This window comes from Tamandua tetradactyla, chromosome 3 (genome assembly GCF_023851605.1).
Source record: "Tamandua tetradactyla isolate mTamTet1 chromosome 3, mTamTet1.pri, whole genome shotgun sequence".
Taxonomy (NCBI): Eukaryota; Metazoa; Chordata; class Mammalia; order Pilosa; family Myrmecophagidae; genus Tamandua; species Tamandua tetradactyla.
The window spans coordinates 33848973-33875748 of NC_135329.1; the positions used below are offsets into that span (position 1 = coordinate 33848973).

At 38.0% G+C, this 26776-nt stretch overlaps 1 protein-coding gene across 1 annotated transcript; it reads left to right on the forward strand.

Annotated features, from left to right (window-relative positions):
• The first annotated feature begins 379 nt into the window (after window positions 1-379).
• SPAG11B (sperm associated antigen 11B) lies at window positions 380-26776 on the forward strand. The gene is made up of 3 exons (XM_077151712.1): window positions 380-437; window positions 1092-1265; window positions 26586-26776. The coding sequence occupies exons 1-3, from the start codon at window positions 380-382 to the stop codon at window positions 26774-26776; spliced, it is 423 nt and encodes a 140-aa protein (XP_077007827.1).

Here is a 26776-nt window from a genome sequence, read left to right on the forward strand (position 1 = left end):
GGTCACCATTTTAGTGAATAGCAGGGGCTATTGAGAAGCACTTGAGGAAAATGGTGATTTTATGATAATAACATTTATTTTGCTTCTCTGTTTCTTTTGCCTTTCCGCTACTCTTCTCTTTCCCTTTCCTTTCTTACTCATCCAGCCTACCCAAGGCATTCAGGCATATTATTATGCTTCCTGAGAAAATAGTTCAAGTGTTTGTTCTGCTGGCAAAAATAATGCATCTCTGTTTTTTCCTGTGTGACTGATAAATCATTCTGGAATGCAGCTCTTCCCCTGTTCCAGGCCCACTCACCCAGCTCAGCTCTATAAAGGAAACTTTGCTGCTTGCCCACCCACATAGGAACTTCCCAGCTTGCAGTCCCCTCAGCAGACCATGAAGTGCCTCCTCCCTCCATTTGCCAACCTTCTCCTTGTGTTCCTGTTGTTTCCAGGTAAAATAGAAATGTGAGCTGGACCTGGGTGCCAAGATTCTCTGCAGTGGTCATTTCTGGGGTGGGGGATGGGGTCCTTGCTGGGCAGTGACAGACTAAGCTCTAGGAGCACATGTTCTTGGTGGGCTTTTCTGCAGGAGTCTCTAAGCCCAGTTTGTAATTGACACTTGGAATATGCTGACAGCACCGGCCTCCTGAAAAGGCTCCTCAGGAGAAGGGGTAGCTCAACTGACTCCACTTTCTTACTCTATTAACATTTACCTTCTCCTTATAGTCAAGGACAGTCTGTTTCAGGAAGAACCTTAAATTTTAGGGGTCTCCACAACTACTATATGGGTGCCACCCTACCTAGGGAATGCTCAGCTTGGTTTTAAGGAGAAACTCAGGCTCACTGTTCCACTGCCCACCCTTTTCACATATCTTCTTTCTTTCTTCCTTCATTCCTATCTTCCTTCCTTCCTTTCACTGTCACACACCTCTGCCCATGCATGCACGTGTTCACAGATGTGCAAACACACGCAGAAACTGCTTGTACCAACTCACTCCATCCCATCCTCCAACTTTCACTCATTTCTTAGAGTATTCATGAGTATTCTTTTCTTCATCCTCATGGGTCTGCTGAGAATCTTCTGTTGTGTATTTGCTCTTAAGCAGGATTGTGCAGAGCCAAGTATGTTAACCACCAAAGCGCTAAGACTCCCAGAGAATCCAAGGAAGAATCTCCCAGACAGAGGACCAACGAGTCTTACTTGGCTCCCCGTCAAGTAAAACGCAGCATATATCCAGCAAAATACAAATTCTTACCACCACGCACTCCTCCTTTTCGAGGTAAGTCATGTAGGAAAACTTGTGAAAAGTTCATTTCACAAAGTGTACATCACAAAGTACGCTTTGTGAAAGTGTAGTAAATGTTTAATAAATGAATGTGACAGTGCTAGTAAGGGAGAGGCTGAGCAGTAGTTCAGACGAGGGATGCACTGACGCACAGGAAGACACAGTGTGACAGGCTCAGACTGCCCCACATGTCAGGATGGGTCAGGAAGAAGGTTTTGGGGTCTTCCAGTGACCTGGAATGGATCACCGAGTATCTGTTGAAACTTGGGGCCATTGAGGAGTTAAGAGGGAGAAGTATCTGAGCCCACTTTTATAATCTCTGAATTTACCCAAATTTAGTAACCAGAGGCAATGACATGAAGTAGAATGCTTTTCTCCTTCCATGGTTGGTGGCTGTGCCCTTACTTCCTTGGCCTTGAAATTCATTCACTCTACAGGAATCTCCTAAATACCTGCTAAGTGCCAGGTACTAAAAAGGTATTCAAGGACGTCTCCCTGGGGTTGTAATGGCAGCAGATGGACTCTGTTGGCAGGCGTCTTGGATGAACAGGAGTTCCCCAAGGAAAGGAAAAAAGAATTACAGATTTGCAAAACAAGTGGTAAATCAGGCACAATACTAGGCACACACCAACCAGTCTAAGAGAAAATCTGAGAGACAGTGTTCTTCCCATTTGGTAGTGAGAACACAGAGGAGATTTGAAATAATTTGTCCAATACAGTAGATGACCCTGGTTGTCTGGTTGCATGGAATTGAAAAGTCAACTGCCAAGATATATGGTACCTTTTCCATAGAACTATTTCAGCCATCTTCTCTGCCTCCAAAATTCATCCTTCAAGAATCTAGTTGTCTTCTAATTTGCATCTTCCCAGAAGCCTTCTCTGACCAATCCTTTTAAAAACACGAGTTTTTCTCTTCTCTCTAATATTCTATGATCTCTTTTTCTTCCTAAGTTTCTCAATTGGTCCATCATGCCCTCTCTTCAATTTTTTTTTATCTTCCTATTTGTAACTATTATTTCCATACTGAGTGTGCAGTTCTTCTTGATGTACAAGGCTGAGTACATCTCTGCTTGCCTTGGCTGACTTGTTAGGAGATTTTAAGACCAGAGACACCTAGGACAGAGTGTGCCTCCACCAATTTAATTATTACAATAATTTTTTACATTTAATAAGCATCAACTGTGTTCAGATAGTTTGCTGGACCTCATACAAGCTTAGAGGATGAGTATTATCATCCTTACCTGACTAATGAAAGAATCGTACCTCCTTGAGAAGCAGTAACATTCTCAAAGACACATGCCACCTAAATGGGAGAAAATTTATGTGAATTCAGAACTATCTTCTTTTCTAAAGCCTATATTATCATTTCAATTCAGGGCACCAAATTCATTCATATTTTAGAATTAGTTTTGCTGACTAAAGATACAGATTGAAAAGGGGCTGGAGGGCAAACACTGGTTTGGGCTGTGTGTAGGTAAAATAATATTGGTCATCTCTTATTACCGGAAGGTGTATGTCTCTGCTTTCTTACTGGAGAGTTTCGAGATGAGGATAGACAGAAAACTATGAGAATCTACTTGAAAATCGATTGAAAAGAAAGTGATATATTTAGTTATGAGACTAGCATACTTAGAGGGACACAATCCTTCTAAAATATTTAAGAGCTGCTATATAGCTGATAAACAGGTCCAGAGGATCTAACAAAATAAGAGAATGAAAATCATAGAGAGGGAGTTTTGCATCCAAACAAGGAAGAGATTTCTAACAATGACTATTTTGCAACTTTGGTACTGGAAGCTAGAAAAAATCTGAAAATTCTTAGCAGTGTTTAGATGACTCTAGTTTCATTTGCCAGAGGTGGCCAAGTGAAATTGATCCTGCATTGTGTTGGGCTTTGGACTAAATAGATAATACATCTGAGTAATTACATCTCTGTCTTGTGAGGAACAGAGCTATATATCTGAAGTTGATTTTATAGTTTAGAACTTGACTGGAACCATACATAACTGTTTTCTATCTGTGGACACCCCCTATCATATTCCTAATGGCTAAAATGAACATGGTTTGATTCTTGAGACAGTCTATGGAGGCTAATAGTGGACATTTATTTATACAGATGTTGAACCAGATTTCAAAGTTATCAACTGCAAGAAAAGTGAAGGCTTCTGTCAAGAATATTGTAATTTTATGGAAACACAATTGGGCTACTGTTCTACAAAGAAAGATGCCTGCTGTGCACACTGGAATTGAAGTTTCTGACATGGGAGTCAAAACTTTTCTACCTGCCTATTTTCCTGGGCCAAGCTATCAGTTCAGGTGCAAGTTTTCTGGAAAAGAGGCTGAACAAGAAGGAGCAGAGGCATTGCCATTTGAGCCAGGCAAGGTGAACATTTCACTGTAGAAAGGAGAGGGTTAAATCTAGTTACATATGATTTTATTGTCATAATCTTTTAGAAAGTAGCTTAGCTTGAGATGAGATGTATAAAATCTTCAAAATCACACAACTCATGTTGATAGATATAGAAATAATAAATTTTCGTAGAGAAGGATTCAAGAAATTTGTTCTTTCATTTAACAAATATTTTTGAATGCTGAATTTTGTATTGAGCCTTAGAAATGGAATGAGTTGGGAACAGGAATAAGATATATGGGGAAATAAACATCTAAACAAATAAACACAATAAAATGAAATATTACACACATTATCATGTGGACATAGCCATGGCAATATGTGGAGCAGATAAATGTGGGCCATTAGATCTGCATGGGAGAATTAAAAAGGAGTTCCTGAGGAAATTTGAGCTGAGTTTTGCAGCATGATCAAGAGTTTAAGTTGAACAAGAGAGGCAAGGACTTCCAGGTAGAGGCTACAGTTTGCACAAAGGCAGAGAGACAGGAAAGAGTGGTTTGTTAAGTAAATGGAGAGAAATGAAGCAAAATCAGAAAAGAGAGGTGTTAATTAGAAATAGAAAATGAGGCTGGTATATAAAGATAATGTGAAATTGCCAAAGAAAGATCGTCAAAGTAGATATAATGTTAGAGACCTTGAACTGCTGATTAAGAGAAGGTTATCAGATATTTCAGAGGAATGACTTAATTATGTGTTTCGGTTTAAAATTTTCATTCTAACCAGAGAATTGGGGGATGGGCAGGAATTGTGTGAGACTTGAGGCAGGAAGATCAGGTAAGAGATGATTGCAATAGAAGATCCATTCAATTACCAAAGCAGATGTAATGGACTGAAGAAGAGGACTACAAAAGAGGGGTATGAAAGAGACAGTTTACAGGCTTGGGGACAGAAAATACAGAGGATAAAGAAGAAACAGTTGCACATAATAGAGCAATTTTAAAAGTTACACCACATGTTCAGGGCAAGAAACAGGTGTAGAAGACCTGAGAAAATCTGAACAGTTAAACACAGGCTGCTCTAAGAGTGCAATATAAGCTGGACCAAGCATTGAAGAAGAGCCTTAACACACAGCCAATCAATAGTAAAACCCTAAGCAAGAGGGAGAACCTGACTTTCAGAGTTAGCCTTCGAAATAATCAAATGCCCAGATATCAGCAAAACATCCCAAGTCATGCTAAGAAACAGGAAAATATGACTCATTCAAGGGAAAAATAAAAAAACTCAGATGAAACTACAGACATCAGAACAACTAATAAAAGAAGTTCAAACCAGTCTCCTAAATCAAATCAAGGAGTTGAAGGAAAATATGGATAGAAATAATTCTAAATATAGATATAGAGCTAAATGATATTAAGAAGACAATGTATGAACAAAAGAATTAAAAAGTTTAAAAAGAAACACAGCAGGAACTATGGGGATGAAAACACAATAATGGAGATTAAAAATAGATCAGAGTCATACCGTGGTACATTTTGACAGGCCAAAAAAAAAAAGAAACAGCAAACTAGAAGACAGGACAATTGAAATCATGCAATCAGAAGAACAGTAGAGAAAATAACAGAGAAGTAAGCAGAGCCTAAAGTACCTGGGGGAAATCATGATACACACATATACATCATGGAAGTCCCAGAAGGAGAAGATAAGGGAACAGAAGTAATATTTGAGGAATAATAGAAGAGAATTTCCCAACTCTTATGAAAGACATAAATACACATGTCCAGAGGAGCACAATGTACTCCAAACAGAATAAACCTTAACAGACCTATTCCAAAATACATACTAATCAAATGCCAAAAATAGAGATGGAATTCTGAAAGCAGTAAGAGAAACATGATCCAGCACGTAAAAGGGATCCTCATTGAGACTAAGTGCTGAGTTCTCATCAGAAACCACAGAGGTGAGAAGGCAGTGTTATGACCTATCTAAGGTATTGAAAGAGCAAAACTGCCAGCCCCAAATTCTTTAGCCAGAAAAACTGTCCCTCCAAAATGAGAGTGAGTTTTAACATTCACGAATATATAAAAACCGAGAGAGTTCATCATCAAAAGTCCTGCCCTATAAGGAATGCTAAACGAAGTTCATCACATTGAAAGAAAAGGATAGGAGAGGCTTGGAACACTACGAAGAAGCAAACATACTAAGAAAAGATAACTACGTGAGTAAATGCCATACTTGACAGTATTGTATCTGTAGTATGTAACTCTACTCTTTATTTCCTATAAGAGTTTAAATACAATTGAGTAAGAAATAATGATATTTCCTTTTAAAGAACACATGAAATATAAAGAGGAAATGTGTTATAAAAACAGCTTAAAAGGGTTCAGTGGTAGAACGCTTGCCTTCCATGTAGGAGACCTGGGTTTGATTGACAGACCATGCATCCCCTGCCTCACCACCCCACAAAAACAAGAACACACGCAGAAAATTTAAAAGGGTGAAACAGAGGAATAGAGAATAAAAGAAGTTGCTATTGAAGTTAAGTTGGTATCTTTTCAAACTAATAAATTATAGACTTAGGTTATGTTAATATAAACCCCAGGGTAATCACAAAGAAAAATATATAGAAATGGAAATGAGAAAGGACTCAATCAGTTGCATCACAAAAGAACCACTAAAAAAATGGAGGTTGCCATAATGGAAAAGAGAGACAAGAAAGATATGACATATTAAAAAACAAAGGAAAAAATGGCTAAAGTAAGTCCTGACATCAATATTCACAGTAAATATTAATGGATTAGATGCCCAATGAAAAGACACAGATTAGCAGAATAGAGAAAAAAGAATGATTCAAATATATGTTTCTTTCTTTCTTTTTTCTTTTCTTTTCTTTTTTATTAGAGACTCGCCTTAGACCCTAAAACTCCATGCAAATAGGAGCCATGAAACCTGACTCTCCTCTCTAGGTCTTCCTCTGCACAATCTGATCTTTTGTTTTGAAATCGTTCTCCACTGCCATCACCCCTTTTATTTGGTTCTACTCACCTTCTCTGCGAAAGTAAATGTTCCTGCCTCTGGAAAGAGTTCCCAGATCATCTGCCCCCACATCCAAGATTAGTTCAGACCCTGTTATTTGCCTTCACTGGCACTTGCAAAAGTAAGTAATGGCAGAATTAATTGTTAAATGTCCAACTCCCATACTAAACGTTACCTTTCATAGGTCCAGGGACCACATCATACCCTTCACTGCCATATTTGCAGCACCTAGCATAGGCCTTATATTTGGTATTTGCTCAATGAATAGTTGCTAAAGGGATAAAGGAATGAAGATGGTAGAGTTATTAAGGGGTAGAAAAATTTTGAGGAACACCATCACTGGGCCCTTTTTTATCTCTAAGTTACTCAACCATGATTCCTTCCCAAGCTATTGCCTTCATGAAAGTGCTTTTAGTCTAGTAAAAGGCTGGCCTTTCATACTTTCCATAGGCTTGGCTGACTTCCATCTCATAGTGTTCACAAGGGGTCCTACCTTGGCTAATCTGACCACTGGAAGTTTTTTCCTCAAGAGAGAAATAAACATCATAGTAACATACTCTACCTCTTCCAATCATCAGTACCAAGCTTTGCCTTCCTATTTTTAAAGGAGTCCTGGCTGTGGGTGCAGTGGGAGGCTCTGCTGGGAGGGCTGTACTAACATCACAAGCACATTAGGAGTAAAAGGTGCCAATGAAGGTTTTATTCTCTCCACCCATCCTATGGACAAAAATTTACCTTTATATATGCTAGGGAAGAGCTCTAGCAACATCTAATTTTCAAAGGTAATGAACCAATAAAAATAAATCTTCAGGCAAGCAGGCTCCTATTGTTCTATAGAATAGTTTAATCTAGGAGTCAATGGCAGGATGGCTTCCATGTCCAAGAACACTTGCATGAAAAATAAACAGCAGTATATTGCTGCTGTACTTCTCACAGTTAAGAGAGCAAAATCTGCAGGAGGTAGGAGCAAGATGGGATGCCAAACTTGGCTCTGCCAAGGGAAGTTACACTGAATTCTGTGGAACAGAGCTTCCTCTTCTGGAGCTTTGGGAAGGGCAGTCTGCTGCGCTTCTATTGGAATTGAGTTTCTTTGATGGAAGAACAAGGAAAGGGAGCCTAGGACAGTGAATGTCACCTCTTATCTGTCCCACATCTCAAGAGAGTGATCTTCCTTCTATTCCTTCCTTAACAGCTCTCCAGAGCTTTCTAAGCCATGAGAGATAGGACAGAGGAGGTGGCATCAAATGGGATAGAATAAGTTAGATATCAACTGGTAGTTTTTTTCTGCTTCATTGAAGTTTAATCTTCCATTATCCAAACTTCATCACGTTTCATCTCCATAGCACATATTACAAAGAGCAAAGGGAAAATTTAAGGAAATTCTGCACAGCAGTCACCAGGAAAATGACTTTTTGTAAGTATGAGTTTCATTTTTCACTTAAAATTATATCGTTGAGATCTTTATATGCAAGAATATATGGTTCTACCTTTTTATTTTAATGCCCATATTAGATTTCATGGTATGGAGTAAATACAGTGTATATTATCACTCCAGTGTGGATGTGGAGGCTGCTGTCATTTTAAAAATATAAAAACAATAATGCAGGAAGCATTTTTGTCAATCATCTTTATGAAAATGTATAAGAATGCTTTTTAGTTAAATACAGAGAGTTGATATTATTATGTTATGAAACATGTGTGCTTAAAATCCTAATAGGTAAAAATTTCTCTTTAAAGAAACTCTATCTAGTTTTACTCTCATCAACAGTGAATTAAAGTATCCATTTCTCCACATACTTGCTGTTCCCTAATATTATCAAAAGTTAAATAACCTGTTCCACTCTGATGGGTGAAAAATGCTAATTCACTGCTTTAATAGGCATATCCTTGATTTCTGGATAGTTGAATACTATTTAATTGATTTATTTATTTTTTTTCTCTTCTGTAAGCTTTAATAATTTTATTGGGCTCCCAGTGTATTATTATTATTTTTTTTTATTTTTTTTTTATTTTTATTAACGGAAAAAAAAAAAGAAATTAACACAACATTTAGAAATCATACCATTCTACATATGCACTCAGTAATTCTTAACATCATCACATAGATGCATGATCATTGTTTCTTAGTACATTTGCATCGGTTTAGAGGAACTAGCAACACAACAGAAAAAGATATAAAATGTTAATATAAAGAAAAGAAATAAAAGTAGTAGTAATAGTAAAAAACAACAACAACAAACAAACCAACAAGCAAACAAAAACAAAAAAAACCCTATAGCTCAGATGCAGCTTCATTCAGTATTTTAACATGATTACTTTACAATTAGGTATTATTGTGCTGTCCATTTTTGAGTTTTTGTATCTAGTCCGGTTGCACAGTCTGTATCCCTTCAGCTTCAATTACCCATTGTCTTACCCTGTTTCTAACTCCTGCTGAACTCTGTTACCAATGACATATTTCAAGTTTATTCTCGAATGTCCGTTCACATCAGTGGGACCATACTATATTTGTCCTTTAGTTTTTGGCTGGATTCACTCAGCATAATATTCTCTAGGTCTATCCATTTAATTACATGGTTCATAAGTTTATCTTGTCTTAAAGCTGCATAATATTCCATCGTATGTATATACCACAGTTTGTTTAGCCACTCTTCTGTTGATGGAGATTTTGGCTGTTTCCATCTCTTTGCAATTGTAAATAACGCTGCTATAAACATTGGTGTGCAAATGTCCGTTTGTGTCTTTGCCCTTAAGTCCTTTGAGTAGATACCTAGCAATGGTATTGCTGGGTCGTATGGCAATTCTATATTCAGCTTTTTGAGGAACCGCCAAACTGCCTTCCACAGTGGTTGCACCCTTTGACATTCCCACCAACAGTGGATAAGTGTGCCTCTTTCTCCGCATCCTCTCCAGCACTTGTCATTTTCTGTTTTGTTGATAATGGCCATTCTGGTGGGTGTGAGATGATATCTCATTGTGGTTTTGATTTGCATTTCTCTAATGGCCAGGGACATTGAGCATCTCTTCATGTGCCTCTTGGCCATCCGTATCTCTTCTTCTGGTAGGTGTCTGTTTAAGTCTTTTTCCCATTTTGTAATTGGGTTGGCTGTCTTTTTGTTGTTGAGTTGAATAATTTCTTTATAAATTCTGGATACTAGACCTTTATCTGATATGTCGTTTCCAAATATTGTCTCCCATTGTGTAGGCTGTCTTTCTACTTTCTTGATGAAGTTCTCTGATGCACAAAAGTGTTTAATTTTGAGGAGCTCCCATTTATTTATTTCCTTCTTCAGTGTTCTTGCTTTAGGTTTAAGGTCCATAAAACCACCTCCAGTTGTAAGATCCATAAGATATCTCCCAACATTTTCCTCTATCTGTTTTATGGTCTTAGACCTAATGTTTAGATCTTTGATCCATTTTGAGTTAACTTTTGTATAGGGTGTGAGAGATGGGTCTTTTTTCATTCTTTTGCATATGGATATCCAGTTCTCTAGGCACCATTTATTGAAGAGACTGCTCTGTCCCAGGTGAGTTGGCTTGACTGCCTTATCAAAGATCAAATGTCCATAGATGAGAGGGTCTATATCTGAGCACTCTATTCGATTCCATTGGTCGATATATCTATCTTTATGCCAATACCATGCTGTTTTGACCACTGTGGCTTCATAATATGCCTTAAAGTCAGGTAGCGTGAGACCTCCAGCTTCGTTTTTTTTCCTCAAGATGTTTTTAGCAATTCGGGGCACCCTGCCCTTCCAGATAAATTTGCTTATTGGTTTTTCTATTTCTGAAAAATAAGTTGTTGGGATTTTGATTGGTATTGCATTGAATCTGTAAATCAATTTAGGTAGGATTGACATCTTAACTATATTTAGTCTTCCAATCCATGAACACGGTATGCCCTTCCATCTATTTAGGTCTTCTGTGATTTCTTTTAACAGTTTTTTGTAGTTTTCTTTATATAGGTTTTTTGTCTCTTTGGTTAAATTTATTCCTAGGTATTTTATTCTTTTAGTTGCGATTGTAAATGGGATTCGTTTCTTGATTTCCGCCTCAGCTTGTTCATTACTAGTGTATAGAAAAGCTACAGATTTTTGAATGTTGATCTTGTAGCCTGCTACTTTGCTGTACTCATTTATTAGCTCTAGTAATTTTGTTGTGGATTTTTCTGGGTTTTCTATATATAGTATCATATCGTCTGCAAACAGTGATAGTTTTACTTCTTCCTTTCCAATTTTGATGCCTTGTATTTCTTTTTCTTGTCTAATTGCTCTGGCTAGAACCTCCAACACAATGTTGAATAATAGTGGTGATAGTGGACATCCTTGTCTTGTTCCTGATCTTAGGGGGAAAGTTTTCAATTTTTCCCCATTGAGGATGATATTAGCTGTGGGTTTTTCATATATTCCCTCTATCATTTTAAGGAAGTTCCCTTGTATTCCTATCTTTTGAAGTGTTTTCAGCAGGAAAGGATGTTGAATCTTGTCAAATGCCTTCTCTGCATCAATTGAGATGATCATGTGATTTTTCTGCTTTGATTTGTTGATATGGTGTATTACATTAATTGATTTTCTTATGTTGAACCATCCTTGCATACCTGGGATGAATCCTACTTGGTCATGATGTATAATTCTTTTAATGTGTTGTTGGATACGATTTGCTAGAATTTTATTGAGGATTTTTGCATCTGTATTCATTAGAGAGATTGGTCTGTAGTTTTCTTTTTTTGTAATATCTTTGCCTGTTTTTGGTATGAGGGTGATGTTGGCTTCATAGAATGAATTAGGTAGTTTTCCCTCCACTTCGATTATGTTGAAGAGTTTGAGGAGAGTAGGTACTAATTCTTTCTGGAATGTTTGATAGAATTCACATGTGAAGCCGTCTGGTCCTGGACTTTTCTTTTTAGGGAGCTTTTGAATAACTAATTCAATCTCTTTACTTGTGATTGGTTTGTTGAGGTCGTCTATTTCTTCTTGAGTCAAAGTTGGTTGTTCATGTCTTTCCAGGAACCTGTCCATTTCTTCTAAATTGTTGTATTTATTAGCGTAAAGTTGTTCATAGTATCCTGTTATTACCTCCTTTATTTCTGTGAGGTCAGTAGTTATGTCTCCTCTTTCATTTCTAATCTTATTTATTTGCATCCTCTCTCTTCTTCTTTTTGTCAATCTTGCTAAGGGCCCATCAATCTTGTTGATTTTCTCATAGAACCAACTTCTGGTCTTATTGATTTTCTCTATTGTTTTCATGTTTTCAATTTCATTTATTTCTGCTCTAATCTTTGTTATTTCTTTCCTTTTGCTTGCTTTGGGATTAGTTTGCTGTTCTTTCTCCAGTTCTTCCAAGTGGACCGTTAATTCCTGCATTTTTGCCTTTTCTTCTTTTCTGATAAAGGCATTTAGGGCAATAAATTTCCCTCTTAGCACTGCCTTTGCTGCGTCCCATAAGTTTTGATATGTTGTGTCTTCATTTTCATTTGCCTCTAGGTATTTACTAATTTCTCTTGCAATTTCTTCTTTGACCCACTTGTTGTTTAAGAGTGTGTTGTTGAGCCTCCATGTATTTATGAATTTTCTGGCACTCCGCCTATTATTGATTTCCAACTTCATTCCTTTATGATCCGAGAAAGTGTTGTGTATGATTTCAATATTTTTAAATTTGTTAAGACTTGCTTTGTGACCCAGCATATGGTCTATCTTTGAGAATGATCCATGAGCACTTGAAAAAAAGGTGTATCCTGCTGTTGTGGGATGTAATGTCCTATAAATGTCTGTTAAGTCAAGTTCATTTATAGTAATATTCAGGTTCTCTATTTCTTTATTGATCCTCTGTGTAGATGTTCTGTCCATTGATGAGAGTGGTGAATTGAAGTCTCCAACTATTATGGTATATGTGTCTATTTCCCTCTTCATTGTTTGCAGTGTATTCCTCACGTATTTTGGGGCATTCTGGTTCGGTGCATAAATATTTATGATTGTTATGTCTTCTTGCTTAATTGTTCCTTTTAATAGTATATAGTGTCCTTCTTTGTCTCTTTTAACTGTTTTACATTTGAAGTCTAATTTGTTGGATATTAGTATAGCCACTCCTGCTCTTTTCTGGTTGTTGTTTGCATGAAATATCTTTTCCCAACCTTTCACTTTCAACCTATATTTATCTTTGGGTCTAAGATGTGTTTCCTGTAGACAGCATATAGAAGGATCCTGTTTTTTAATCCATTCTGCCAGTCTATGTCTTTTAATTGGGGAATTCAGTCCATTGACATTTAGAGTTATTACTGTTTGGATAATATTTTCCTCTACCATTTTGCCTTTTGTATTATATATATCATATCTGACTTTCCTTCTTTCTACACTTTTCTCCATGTCTCTCTCTTCTGTCTTTTTGTATCTGACTCTAGTGCTTCCTTTAGTATTTCTTGCAGAGCTGGTCTCTTGGTCACAAATTCTCTTAGTGACTTTTTGTCTGAGAATGTTTTAATTTCTCCCTCATTTTTGAAGGACAATTTTGCTGGATATAGGAGTCTTGGCTGGCAGTTTTTCTCTTTTAGTAACTTAAATATATCATCCCACTGTCTTCTAGCTTCCATGGTTTCTGCTGAGAAATCTACACATAGTCTTATTGGGTTTCCCTTGTATGTGACGGATTGTTTTTCTCTCGCTGCCTTCAAGATCCTCTCTTTCTCTTTGACCTCTGACATTCTAACTAGTAAGTGTCATGGGGAACGCCTATTTGTGTCTAATCTCTTTGGGGTGCGCTGCACTTCTTGGATCTGTAATTTTAGGTCTTTCATAAGAGTTGGGAAATTTTCAGTGATAATTTCTTCCATTAGTTTTTCTCCTCCTTTTCCCTTCTCTTCTCCTTCTGGGATACCCACTACACGTATATTTGTACGGTTCACATTGTCCTTGAGTTCCCTGATACCTTGTTCAAATTTTTCCATTCTTTTCCGGATAGTTTCTGTTTCTTTTTGGAATTGAGATGTTTCATCCTCCAAATCACTAATTCTATCTTCTGTTTCTTTAAATCTGTCATTGTAGGTATCCATTGTTTTTTCCATCTTTTCTACTTTATCTTTCACTTCCATAAGTTCTGTGATTTGTTTTTTCAGTTTTTCTATTTCTTCTTTATGTTCAGCCCATGTCTTCTTCATGTCCTCCCTCAATTTATCGATTTCATTTTTGAAGAGGTTTTCCATTTCTGTTCGTATATTCAGCATTAGTTGTTTCAGCTCCTGTATCTCATTTGAACTATTGGTTTCTTCGTTTGACTGGGCCATATGTTCAATTTTCTGAGCGTGATCCGTTATCTTCTGCTGGCGTCTGGGCATTTAGTCAGATTTCCCCGGGTGTTCGACCCCACAGCTTGAAAGATTTTTCTGCGCAATCTCTGGGTTCTGTTCTTCCTATCCTGCCCAGTAGGTGGCGCTCGTGGCACACGCCTGTCTGTGGGTTCCACCAGCGAAAGTTGCTGTGGGTCCCTCAACTCTGGAAAACTCTCGCCGTAGGGGAGGTTCGGCAACCGAAGCGTCTTGGAAGAATGCCAGCCGGCCCGGGGTTCCAAACGCGGGGAGGGTTGCCGGCCGTCGCAGCACAGGAGAGCGTCCGGCCAAATTAGCCAGTCGGCCCGGGGCACCAAGCGTGGCGGGAGGGCGCCAGCTGTCGCAGCCCGGGAGAGTACACTGTTCCCAGCCGACGGGGGAGTCACGTGTTTGGAAGGGATCCCCCGGTCACTGTTCTCCGCAGTCTGGGGATTTCCGACCCAACTATCTCAGTTGTTCCGGGGGGCCTCGTGTGGTGGGGGCACCAGCCGCCGCGGCCTAAGGGGACCGCCTGTCCAATTCTACCAGCTGGCCCAGGAAGGTGGAAGGGAGGGACTCCGGTCACTTGCCGTCCCACCCAGGAAAGTCCGTGCCCCTTGGTGATCTCACCGGAGCTGGTTCTCCCAGATAGTCAGCCGTTCCAGGATGGGGTACGCTGTCCCTTTGATCTCCGTCGTGGCTCCGGGAGCTGCTCTGTATTATCTCCACTCCCCCAGTAGCTGTTCTGGAGGAGGAAAGGTGAGGGCAGCAAGGCTGTCGAGGCTGGTGGCGGAGGAGCACGGTGAAGGCGGGGGAAGAGGGCACCGTGGTGGTTGGAGAGCAGCCGGAGCAGGAGGGGGAAGAGAGAGGGGAGGAGGAGGCCGGGCGGCTCGGCTGCTGCGGGGCGTGGGCGCCGCGCGGCGGGCCGGCGGAGAGAGAGAGCGGAGGAGGAGGCCGGGCGGCTCGGCTGCTGCGGGGCGTGGGCGCCGCGCGGTGGGCCGGCGGAGAGAGAGAGCGGAGGAGGAGGCCGGGCGGCTCGGCTGCTGCGGGGTGTGGGCCCCCAGTGTATTATTTCTATGTATATGAGCTCTTTTTACATTTGGGATATTTAACCTTACATATTCTTTCCTCTATCAATTCCTGTATATCTTTCTGGAATGCCTGGTATTTAACCCTAATTATTCTGGAAATATCCTCCTTACCTATTATCTTTCTCCCCAAATTTCCTTTCTTTCCTTTTTTGCTTTCTACTTCTCTGATGTTTTCTTTTTTTTAAAAAATATTTTTATTGAGAAACCTTCACACACATACAGTCCAACCATATTATACAGCCAAAGGCTCACACTGTCATCACATAATTATGTATTCATCACCATGACCATTTTTAGAACATTTGCAACACTCCAGAAAAAGATATTTAAAAAACACTTATACATCCCATGCCTCTAACCCCTCCGTCTCATTGACCTCCAGTATTTCAATCTACCCAATTTTTTTACCTTTTATCCCCTCCATTCTTTCTTTATTTTTTATCCTTATTTTTTTCCTCATCTGTCTATACCCTAGATAAAAGGAGCATTAGACACAAGGTTTTCACAATCACATCACATGGTAAAAGTTATATCTTTATACAGTCATCTTAAAGAATCAAGTTACTAGAACACAGCTGAACAGTTTCAGGTATTTCCCTCCAGCCACTCCAATTCACCATAAACTAAAAAGGGGCTATCTATGTAATGCATAAAAATAACCTCCAGGATATCTTCTCAACTCTGAAATCTCTCAACCACTGAAACTTTACTTTGTCTCACTTCTCTCTTCCCCCCTTTTGGTCAAGAAGATTTTCTCAATCCCATGAAGTCAGTCCTGACTCATCCCGGGAGGTCTGTCCCACGTTGTCAGGAAGATTTACACCCCTGGGAGTCATGTCCCATGTAGCGAGGAAGGCAGTGAGTTCACCTGCTAAGTTGACTTAGAGAGAGAGGCCACATCAGATGTTTTCTTGTAGAGCACCAATTCCTCTTTCAGCAGTGCCTTTCTATTTTTCACTATTTTGGGGTTTTCAATTTCAGAATTAGAATTTTATATAATCTTAAACATGCCTATTTTTCCAAATAGTTTTTCTTCATTCTCAAAATGTTCCTTTTTCATGGAATCCAGTTTTCATTTTATTGACTACATGATATTCTATCAAATATCATTAAGAACAATGCGCATTAACTATAAAAAATAATTCTTTCCACTTTCTGTATTGAAATGGATTTATTCCAGTTCAGTTAAGTCTCTCCCACTTTTTGAAGATGTTGATTCCCTTAAGTTTCTGCTCGTTTTATACTGACTGCTAATCCCTACTTTCCTAAGCAGGCCAACTGGGAAGTCTTCTTGCAGAACTGGGTCAACCAGTGAGGGGTGGGTAGTAATGACTGTGTCCCTTAGACAGAACCCGTCTGTTGTTTATTTTATAATTTTGTGTAGACTATCTTCACTCAAGTTAATTTTGATATATATCTTAAAAAGATTCATACTGAGAAAACAGCAGGATCTGATAGCATGGCTTTGCAATGAAAAACTCACAAGAAGTGCTTATTTTTAAACTTGAGTTAACTAGTAGTAGACTGTTTATAATTCATTTTATAAAACTTTGAGTTCATTGTCCTCTAGTCTTTGTTTAACTCTCACAAGTCAAGTACCCTTTCAGAAGTTTTTACCTATAGGCAAATGGGTTTCAATCAGGATTGCAAGGCTCAGAAAGAGTGGAACTAAGTGAACAGAACCCTTTAGAGAATGCTGCTTTTCAAACTTATTTCTGAATAAATGTGTTGCGTACTTAATTCACATATGCACATGCACACACATGTACACACACGCACATAAATGATGTTGATATTCGTGATAGTGAAGGTATGATGAAACCAGTGTTTACATACAAAACCAGCAGCATTGTCAATTTATATAACCTTTGATAAAAGTTAATATGAATATATGGCATAAAACACTCCTACTCCTTGACTCTGTTATCCTGCTTCTTGGAAAATAACCTAAGGAAATAACAAAGACATTTTGAGAAACTTTTTGAAACAAATTTAACAGCCTCAAATAGAACAAAATCTTAAACTATGGTACATCCACTTAAAGGCATATAATTTATACTTCAGACACAATAAAGAGATAATTTTCTGTTCTAAAATTAAAGAATACAAATTTTCATATATTCTATGTATAAATAATTGTGGGGAAAACGTCCAAAAGCAATAAATGTTCTTACGTTCCTATTTAAAATTATTGGTGATTTTTAATGATTTTCTCTTTTAAAATATTGTCAGGTCATTGTATTACTTTCAAATTTTAAATATACATCTTAAAAGACAAAATTGATAGACCTAAGGATAAATATACATGTATATATAAACAAAGATAATTTTCTCAGAGACAAATTCTATAGTAGGCTTAAGTTGCAGCAGGAGAGTTACAAATTTAACATAAGATAGAATTTCCTGGGCATTAAGGGAGATTACTAGGCCAATAAGGTAATTTCTTAAGATCCAAGAGACACAGCTAGGCCAAGTTAGAGTGGACCAGGCTTCCAGGCTTTTAATGGTTTAAAACCATTAAAACCATTAAAGCATTTTACCCAGCAATATTTTTGTGCTTACTTTGGGATTCATAATAAACAGGTAAAAGCTTTTTTTCTACCATCCTGTGGTCTTTTTTGCAGTTCTTCTAGGAAACAATGGAGTGAATACAATAACCTCTCCAGGTCAGTTCTGCACCAGCAACTCTATTAGTTATTCTTACTCTGTTCTTTTCACAGAAAAGTGCAAGACTTTTTAGTGCAGGACCCTAAGCAATGAGGAGGCTTTATGGACACCAGTTGTACTACTGGTGGAAAGAGAATCTTAAGCCAGCATCTTGCTTAGGTCATTACAGAGCCAGTCTTAATACACCTGACTGCCTTCCATTCTGCTTTCCACTCCCACGGTGCATACACCGTGTCCTTCCCTCTTACTGCACTCCTAGAAGGATTAGATGGGCTTTGATCCCTCTGACTCATGCCTTGAGACTCCCTATTTCCTTCTCAATGCCCAGGGTCTGCTGATTCGGGGAGGGGGATGTGTAGGCAGGCTCACTCAAACGCATCATGTTGTACTTCCTGTGACTTTCAAATGGCCATCCCCAATCTTTTGCTCCTGTCCACACATGTGATTGCCCCTACAGCTCTGGAAGCCTGGTCCACTCTAACTTGGCCTAGCTGTGTCTCTTGGATCTTAAGAAATTACCTTATTAACCTAGTAATCTCCCTTAAGAACAGAAACAAAAATTGGTGCATCCAAATGAAGAGAAATTGACATATTTCTCATTACTCATATGAATGAGTAATGCATTCTGGGAAGCAGGTAGCATGACCACAACTGGTGAAGATGGTAGTTAGTTAAATAGAGGTCTGCAGGACCCATTTCAGTAAGTTGTATGGATAGCCCAGTATATAAAAGAAACTGATGAATGTGGGAGCTTGGCAGGCTCCCCTGTGCCCATATCACATTGATCCTGGAAGAGAAAGAACAGGACAAGAATTTGGTGTAGAACCATGAGAAAATGATAAGTAATTGTCCCAATCTTCTCCCTCTCTAATTTGGAGGCCTGTAAGAAGTAACTAAAGAGATGACATAGGATATTGGAAAGAAAGCCCCTAAGGAGTTTCTAGGGCTGGAAAGAAAGAAGGCTGATTACGTTGTTTAGTCATTTTATATCTCTTGATAAAAAAAAAACAGGAAGAAAAACAGAAAAGAAATAGAAGAGAAAGCACTCATGTGGATTCTGGGATGGGAAGAAGTCAGTGGGAAGATCATTGGAAGGGGATATTGTGTAAGGATATTAGCTAAAGCATAAGAACAACTGCCCCCAGCAAAGAGTCAAGGTGGTCACCCAATTTATTTCACTTAGTCTAAACCAAGAGCTGTGTTGATGTAATTAAATGGCTGGGAACCAAGCACTTGATGCAAGCATCTGGTGAATAGAGAAAGTATCCATATTCTAGGCAATCAAGATACTGTCTTATGGTCTTTAGGACAATGTGAGATAATTCCATTGGGATAGCAAAAGCTGAAAATTCTGTTTCTATCTCTAGGACAGGAAACATTATGCATAGTGAAGTAGACACCTGGTGAGGTAAAATAAAGCTTCAATAAAAGTGAAAAGCCCATTTGGACTGAAGAAATTAAGTATGAGATAGACTTTGAGGAGGGAAGGATGAATTTAGCCAACCACTATATGCTTTGACTGATAATGTGACTCGAGGAACCAACAGAATATCAAAGCCATAGGGGTTCAGAGTTCAAGGGCATAATTATACTTTCTGTCCTTGGAATGATGTGTACTCTTCGTAATGAAGAAAGAAACTTGGAAATGGTCTTGAACATGGCTAAGTTTAGAGAAGGAAATTAACATTTGGCATTCCTTTTCTCAAAAAGAAGAATAGGAAAGAAAGTAAAATTTATAATATTTTCAAGAATGGCACTTAGAAGAAATATTTCTTGTTGCCTTGAATATTTGAGAATGATTTTCTCATTCACCTATGAAAGGTAAACAACATGGAACTGAGTTCTTGAAACGCAATTTTCCTCTCATATTCTTCAAGATGTCATGTCTCATCTAGGATTTAGTATAGGGGAAGAGGCAAGTCTGGTTTTCCTCTTTGATGAGACGCTGGATTTTTGTTTCTTTTTTTCATTTTGTTTATATTTCAAAAGTTTTATGAAAGCATGTCTAACTTCAGCTCTCATTTTGTTGATTTTACCTAGAAATTAGAAATTCCCATTAACTGGCTTATTATGGTCATTTTTTGATTTTTAAAAGGTTTTATTTTTAAGAATCATTTTGCTATTTAAAATTTTTTTTCTATTTATAAGTCTTTAGGTTGAATTGCCTTCCTATGACTTTCACATCTCACATTCTCTAATAGCTTTCATGTGTGTGTGTCTTTTTCCTCCTCAGTCTTGAATGCCAACTCAAGTTTGATCCTCACCACATTTATTCATTTTCCAACTATCAACTCTTCCTTGCCATCACAATCTTTTTTTTTATTTTTCCGATTTCTTTTTCATCTTAGCTTCTTGTTTAATGTAATTGTTTTTAATAAATACTTCATTCTAATTAATAGATATTATATCTTCTTAAATGCATGAGATAAATTTGTCTTCTGATTCTTTCAGTGGATCTTTTTCACAGGACAGCCCTTTTGCTGAGTCTTCCAAATATTTCTTTACTTTTAATTTTTAATGCTCTTTTTCATTGATCCTTTGTTGACTTGAGTTTGAATCAACTCAAGAGATAAATATTGGGCACCTACAGTATGCCACATGGTCACAGGGGACCTCACTCAACAGATATATCTTGAACACCTACTAAATACCAGGCACTGGTCTAGGTATTAAATATTAAAAACATAAGCAAAAATAAAAAACCTCTGCCCATGAGCTTACATTGTAGTGAGATAAATGAGTGAGAAAGAATGACTAGCCTTATACACAATTTATTTAGGAGTAGTGGAACCTCTTCTCTGAATCACCTGGATGGCAGGTAGATGTGAACAGTTCCCAGCCCAATTACAACCATATCCAGTCATTCATTTAGTGGAATTGGTTAGACTGAAATTAGAAATGAAAACTATATAAAACATTTGGGCAGCAGCAGACCAACTCTAGGATTCTTCCAGAAGACAGTAATGGAAAGTGGCCAGAGATGTCCTCTCTGCATTGTCACCAAATACCACCCAGTTCTGGCACCCTGAGAACCCCAGTGCACATGTGTCTAACAGAAGATTGACAGCATCTTTCAGGAGACTGGGGTTGGGATCTGGTTCACAGAGCCGTCTCCAGTAGATGCTTATCATTTAATAAACACACCTTATTGCAATCATGGTGCTTGGAATTTTATTTACCTGATTTGTAATTTCCAAACAACCCTTTGAAGTAACTATTTTTATTCCTATGATCCAGGCACATAAATCCAGGCAAAGTAAATTGTACAAAAACTCATAGAAAGAAAGTTTATGACATGGAATTTTGTCCCAGTTTTCTCTGATTTCAAATCAATGCTCAGTTCTTTAATGAATGAAATTCTCCCTACTGTGCTCTAAAATAGTAGAAAGGGAATTGGATCAAGATTGTTAAAAAATGAGGTGATGGAAAGGGTTGTCTCTTATATAATATATTACAGTGAATATGGGTCACTTCCTTGATAAATCATAGAATACTGATATCAGCCAACTAATGACTTGCCTTGCTAAGGGATTTGTGGATGCTTGAATGCCAGTACTGAGGTTCTGTGAGTTGGACAACAGGATAAGGTGATGAAGGTATGGCAATGACTAACTACCACGTAGATTTTAAATTAGGACCAAAAGGTGTGTGTGTGTGTGTGTGTGGTGGTGTGGTGGTGGTGGGGATTGCACCAGGAATCAGAGGACCCCATACAATGACATAGAGTTGTACAATTCTTGTAGTCTCGTATTTCCCTGTGTTTCTGTTTCCTTAGCTATTAAAACTGCTATTATGATAACTATTCTGCTTAGATTATGGAATTGCTGAAGGAGGGACAAACTTCTGAAAGTTAGTTTTTAATTATAAGAAATGTATGAAAACAATAAAATAAAATATGAAGACTTTTTATTTGCTCATCAGCAGAACTTCTAAGTTCTGTTGCCTCCTATTTCCCATTTGGCTAAATAAGAACTGCAGAAATATTGTTAAAATATACCCCATCCCTGGGTCCACTATATGATTTTGTTATGATGGTGTTTTATTAATGGGATTTTTTGCCTACTGTTTTATAGATCACTTTTCATTATTATTTATTTTTGTTATTGTTGTTGAGTTTTAGAGACAGAATCAAAGAATTGCATAACTTTCAGACACCATGGGACTTAAAATCACAGTGCTTCATTTTATAGTGGAGGAGTTGACATTCTAGGGGAGATGAAGAGTCAGCCCTCAAGACCTGTGAAAGTTTATTAAGATTTTAGAGACTATAACACTGGTGGTGACAGATTCTCAATTCTATAAAATTGGTGAAATGTTTTTCATTTTGTTTGAATATATTGTGGCTGAATCCAGTTCCTTTCTCTTTATTGATTTTAAAACAATTGTATCAGGGAGCCAAGGAATCCAGGAAGAATCATGCATTGCCAGATAAAGATACAGAGGTAGAGCCTTTCTTTTAGAGTTCACAAATAAAATCAGAGTATATTCTTTTTTATACGATGGTGGCTAGGAAAAGTTGAGTGTATATTTATCGTCACTACTCATTACATTGGTAAAAGAAAGAACACCTGAGGCATGTTAAGAACTCTGGTTGCTAGAACTAAAATTAGCCATCCATATGTCCTCAGGTGAGCCACTTCCTCTGAAATGAAGGGGGATTTTAACAAAGCAGCCACCAATGGTTCCTTTATCAATATTGTATGGTTCCAAATACCCTCAAAGTTTTCTTTTTATATTATGGTAAAATACACATAACATAAAACTTGCTACTTTAAAAATTTAAATATATAGTTTAGTGATACTGTCAAACTGTTTTCCATAGCAGCTTCATTGTTTTACACTGCCACTAACAATGTATGAGGTTCTAGTTTCTCCACATCCTCACAAACATTTATTTTCATTTTAACTTTTATTAAGGTCATCCTTATAGATGCAAAGTGGCCATTCACTGTGGGCTTGATTTGCATTTCCGTGAGTAATGAGGCATATTTTCATGTGCTTGTTGGCCACATATATATATATATATATATATATATATATATATATATATATATATATATCCTTTGCCCATTTTAAAAATTGGGTTGTGTGTCTTTTTGTCCAGATTTTGATAAATCTTGAGATGCATCAAGATTTCTTTTACTATTTAAAATTTGTTTCTGCTATTAAATGTTTTGCAAACTCAAGGGCATCTTTCAACTCCTCTCCTTACACTGTTTTCTGTTCATGAGTGTAATGCACATCAAAATAATTATCTTGGGTATTGAGACAAACTGAAATCCTTCCTTCCAACCCTGCAATTACAGAAATCTATTAACATATATTAATGAGAATATAAAATGGACCTTATTTCTAGTCTTTCTTTGAAATGCTACAACTCATTCTCCAGAACTATTTATGAAACTCTTTTATTGGTGATTGTTCCATGTCTGTGACTTAAAAATAGATTTAAGTCTGGGGGAAAAGATGGTTGATAAATCCTGGTACTAGTAATTCCTCTCTCCCTCAGATGAACTGAAGCTCTAATGAGCTGGTTTTTCAGCATAGTTTCTTAACTGCATTAGAAAAGAATATCCAATCTATAATCTCACAATTCTTTGAGAGGAGGCTGTGCTGGTAGAAAAACCTACCATAACTTTAAATCCTTTCTAAATAAGGTACAATACAAAAAGAAAAAAATGAATAAACATGCAGTACAAAAATATGCCTTTTATTGTCTCATCTATTGTTATATTTAGTGAATATGTACTCTCTAGGGTTTATCTTAGCCATTTTTGTATCTTTAGCTACACCTTGACTATCTAGGGAAGTATAATCAGAATTATAATTATTCATTGCAGTTCTTAAATTTAGGGTTTGATGATGGTGTGAAGGTCAGTTCTCCCAAGGGCCAAATGAAACTGCTTATACCTTTTTTAAAATGGAAAATTTCAGAGAAGCGTGTCCAAACAAAAGCTCCACAGAAAAACAACTTCACATATTAATACATTTGTTATTTCCTGAGTTTGCTCCTCACGTATGTATGCATGTCCTCACATCTATTTTTTTATTTCTTAGTTCATGGTTACCAATTTTGGCAGAGAGAGAAAAGCAGTTTGTAGTGCCCATGAAGTTGCCACCAAAGTCCTGTTTTCATTGGTATTTTTACAAGACACATAGAGGCCTTGGAATCAGTGTTTCCTTTGCAAGAGCCCACTGCCTTTGCTTAATCTTTTCGGATCTGGAAATTCCAAACTGAACCCCTGGGCTCACCTCCTTTGGAGCTCAGCCTCCGCTGCCCAAGTGGCTCGCAGTGCCCTTGCTGACCTCCAAAAGTTTGAGGCGGTTATACCTGATATTCGTATGTCAATATCCCTTTTCTAGCTAAGACTCATGGTAAATGTATTTGCTGCAGATGGCTTAGATAAAGCGGGAGACAACTGTACAAAAGATATCATACAGCCATTATAAAAAATGAGAGCACTCCCCATGAAGCTCCTTAAAAAGATTTCCAAGATACATCAAGTAAAAAAAAGAGAGAAGTTCAGAATAATGTGTATAGTGCATTATTTATTTAAAAAGAGGGCTATACATTCATGCATGTTTATCTTTGCATAGAAAGTTTGTAACAGGATCTACCTAAAAAATGACTAAGGGCTGTCATAAAGGCCAGGGTACAGGATGACAGAAAGAATTGTTTTTCACCTTTTAATAAGTGAATTAAAAAACGAAAACTAAGTGATCCTGTAATTAAAAATAAATAGAAGCAAATCGTTTAGTTGCATCAACCAGTTATTTTAGCATTACTCATTATACACACCTACACAAAAGAGTGGGCCTCTGGTCTCTGCTCTAATAACACGCTCCTTCTAAAGACTTGACTCATGTCTCTCACCGTCAGGCACATCCCTTTTCTCTGCTCTGTGCCACTGGTGACCAGTGCAGAGCCCTTCCCAGCACAGGCTGACCACACTGTGGTCACACTTGCTGCCTCTGGCCACCTCTGGACCACCAGCTCCTCAAGGAAGGGACTCTGTCTTTTCTTTCTTTACCTCCAGTGCTTAGTACACTAACTGGCACCACAGAAGGAAGATAACAAAAAGGAAGTTTAACCTCTTTGCCCAAAGTAGACAAAATCCCAACTCATAATAAACAGATTTTTTTTTTGCTTAATTTTTTACCTTTTTACAAAAGGTTATATCATCTTTTTTGACATGTTGTATCATCTTTTTCTTTTTTCATTCAGCATTATGTTTGTAAGAATCATCCATGTTGTGGTAAGCATCTGTAGTTTGGGTTTACTGTTTTCCATTTTCATTGCTGTGTGGAAATACATCATTTATTACCATGGCCTGATATACACTACGTGGGTTGTTTTCTGTTGATGACTGTAGCGAATAATGCTACTTCTGGTACACACATCTTGGTGCATACAGGCCTATGTTTCAGTCAAGCCCTGCTTCTCTGGATGCCAGGAAGCCTGTCTATTTTTAGGCTACAGGACACAGCACCCAGTGCCTTCTGCCCACTGCCTTACTCAGTAGAGCAGAGAAATATGCTCTTCCTGCTCAGTGTTCTCAAAAACCTATAAATGTTCTTTTTTTGTACTTCTTCTACTCCACTTCCCTTCAATCATTCCTTGGATTTGTTTTCCTGCACAGGAGGATTGGGGAATCCTAGGGAACCTTAAAACATGAAGGTCCTCTTTCTTTCCGCTGTTCTCTTTTGTTTGGTCCCAACTAATTCAGGTAAATGCCTCCCGGGTAGGTTAGAAGACAGTTCCCAACCAGCAGAGATCCAAAGGGAGAGAACTGGAAGAGTCAAGCAGGAATTCCATGTATGAGTGTGTCAGTGTGTGTGTGTGGGGGGGTGTCTGTGTGTGTGTGTGGACTGGGGTATGTTTATGGAGTAAATCTATACGTTGGTAGTGGTTGTAGGTGATCACCCTGAGGCTTGGCTCTGAGGTCATCTTGATCTCCCCATGGGGGCTTTTTAAAAAGTTAAATATGGATTAAAATAATAATAATAATTTTATATTATTATTATTATCCTGCCCCCTTTTTCACAGATATCCTGTCTTACAGATGAGAAAACCAAGGCTTGACAGATTAAATGAATTGTCCAAAGAGAAGGATAATTAATTATCTGCAGAAATAAGACTAGAACCCAGGTCTCCACACTCCTAGACTGGAAGTTCCTTTAGTTTATTTCGGTTAAGGATGAAACCCAGCTCTTCAATTTGCTCTCCCTTCTAAGCCATGACAGGACTGAAATGAGAGGACCAAAGAGCAAGCCTCATTTGGAATATGTGCACTATGTTTTTTCTTTTTAGTCATGATTTTTGCATGCATTTTCAGCTCTTATATAAGCACCTTGCCATATCCCCTCCTTCCCAAAGAGAAAAGGCTTTCCTAATCACAACTTTGGGTGGTTGTGCTTGATTTGCAAGCCACATGTCACAGTGAGGAGGAAGGTTTTATTTTCTTCTTTTCATGTAGGGTATGAAACTAAACACTGGGCTAAAGCTGAGAATCGGAACTATTCTTCAAAACTTCTTTTGCTTCCTCCCAATTGCATAAAATCATATCTATCACCGGGAAGCTTGAGAATGCTGTAGAATAGCTAGTAGTTACTGAGGACCTACTATGGACCAGGCGATGTCTCATTCAATATACCATATGAGGCACCCAACAACACTTTGAAGTGTGTATTAAAGTTCCTGTTTTAAAGCTAAAGAGCTGAAGCTCTATATAAGGTAGCACTTTTCAAAGAACCTTAGCTGGTAAATGTCAGAGTGAAGAAATGGTAAACATTTGGAACTGGGCGGTGGGCTGTTGGTCATCCTTTTATCTCTACCATTTGAATTAACTGTCAACTGTATCTTATTGTATCTGTAGGGGATATTCCTCCTGGAATTAGAAACGTCATCTGCCTTATACAACACGGGAACTGCAGACTCTTTTTCTGCTATTCTGGTGAGAAAAAGGGTGACATCTGCTCTGATCCTTGGAATAGGTGCTGCATACCAAACACTGTGGAAGTAAAAAAAGAGAAACCAGAGACAAATGGCAGATTGATTGGGACTTAA

Excerpts from the sequence above, each read along its gene's own strand:
- SPAG11B (XM_077151712.1), top strand. The coding sequence starts at position 380 with ATGAAGTGCCTCCTCCCTCCATTTGCCAACCTTCTCCTTGTGTTCCTG. Across the intron at positions 438-1,091 it reads TGTGTTCCTGTTGTTTCCAG|GATTGTGCAGAGCCAAGTAT; the intron begins GTAAAATAGAAA and ends GCTCTTAAGCAG. Across the intron at positions 1,266-26,585 it reads ACGCACTCCTCCTTTTCGAG|GGGATATTCCTCCTGGAATT; the intron begins GTAAGTCATGTA and ends TTGTATCTGTAG.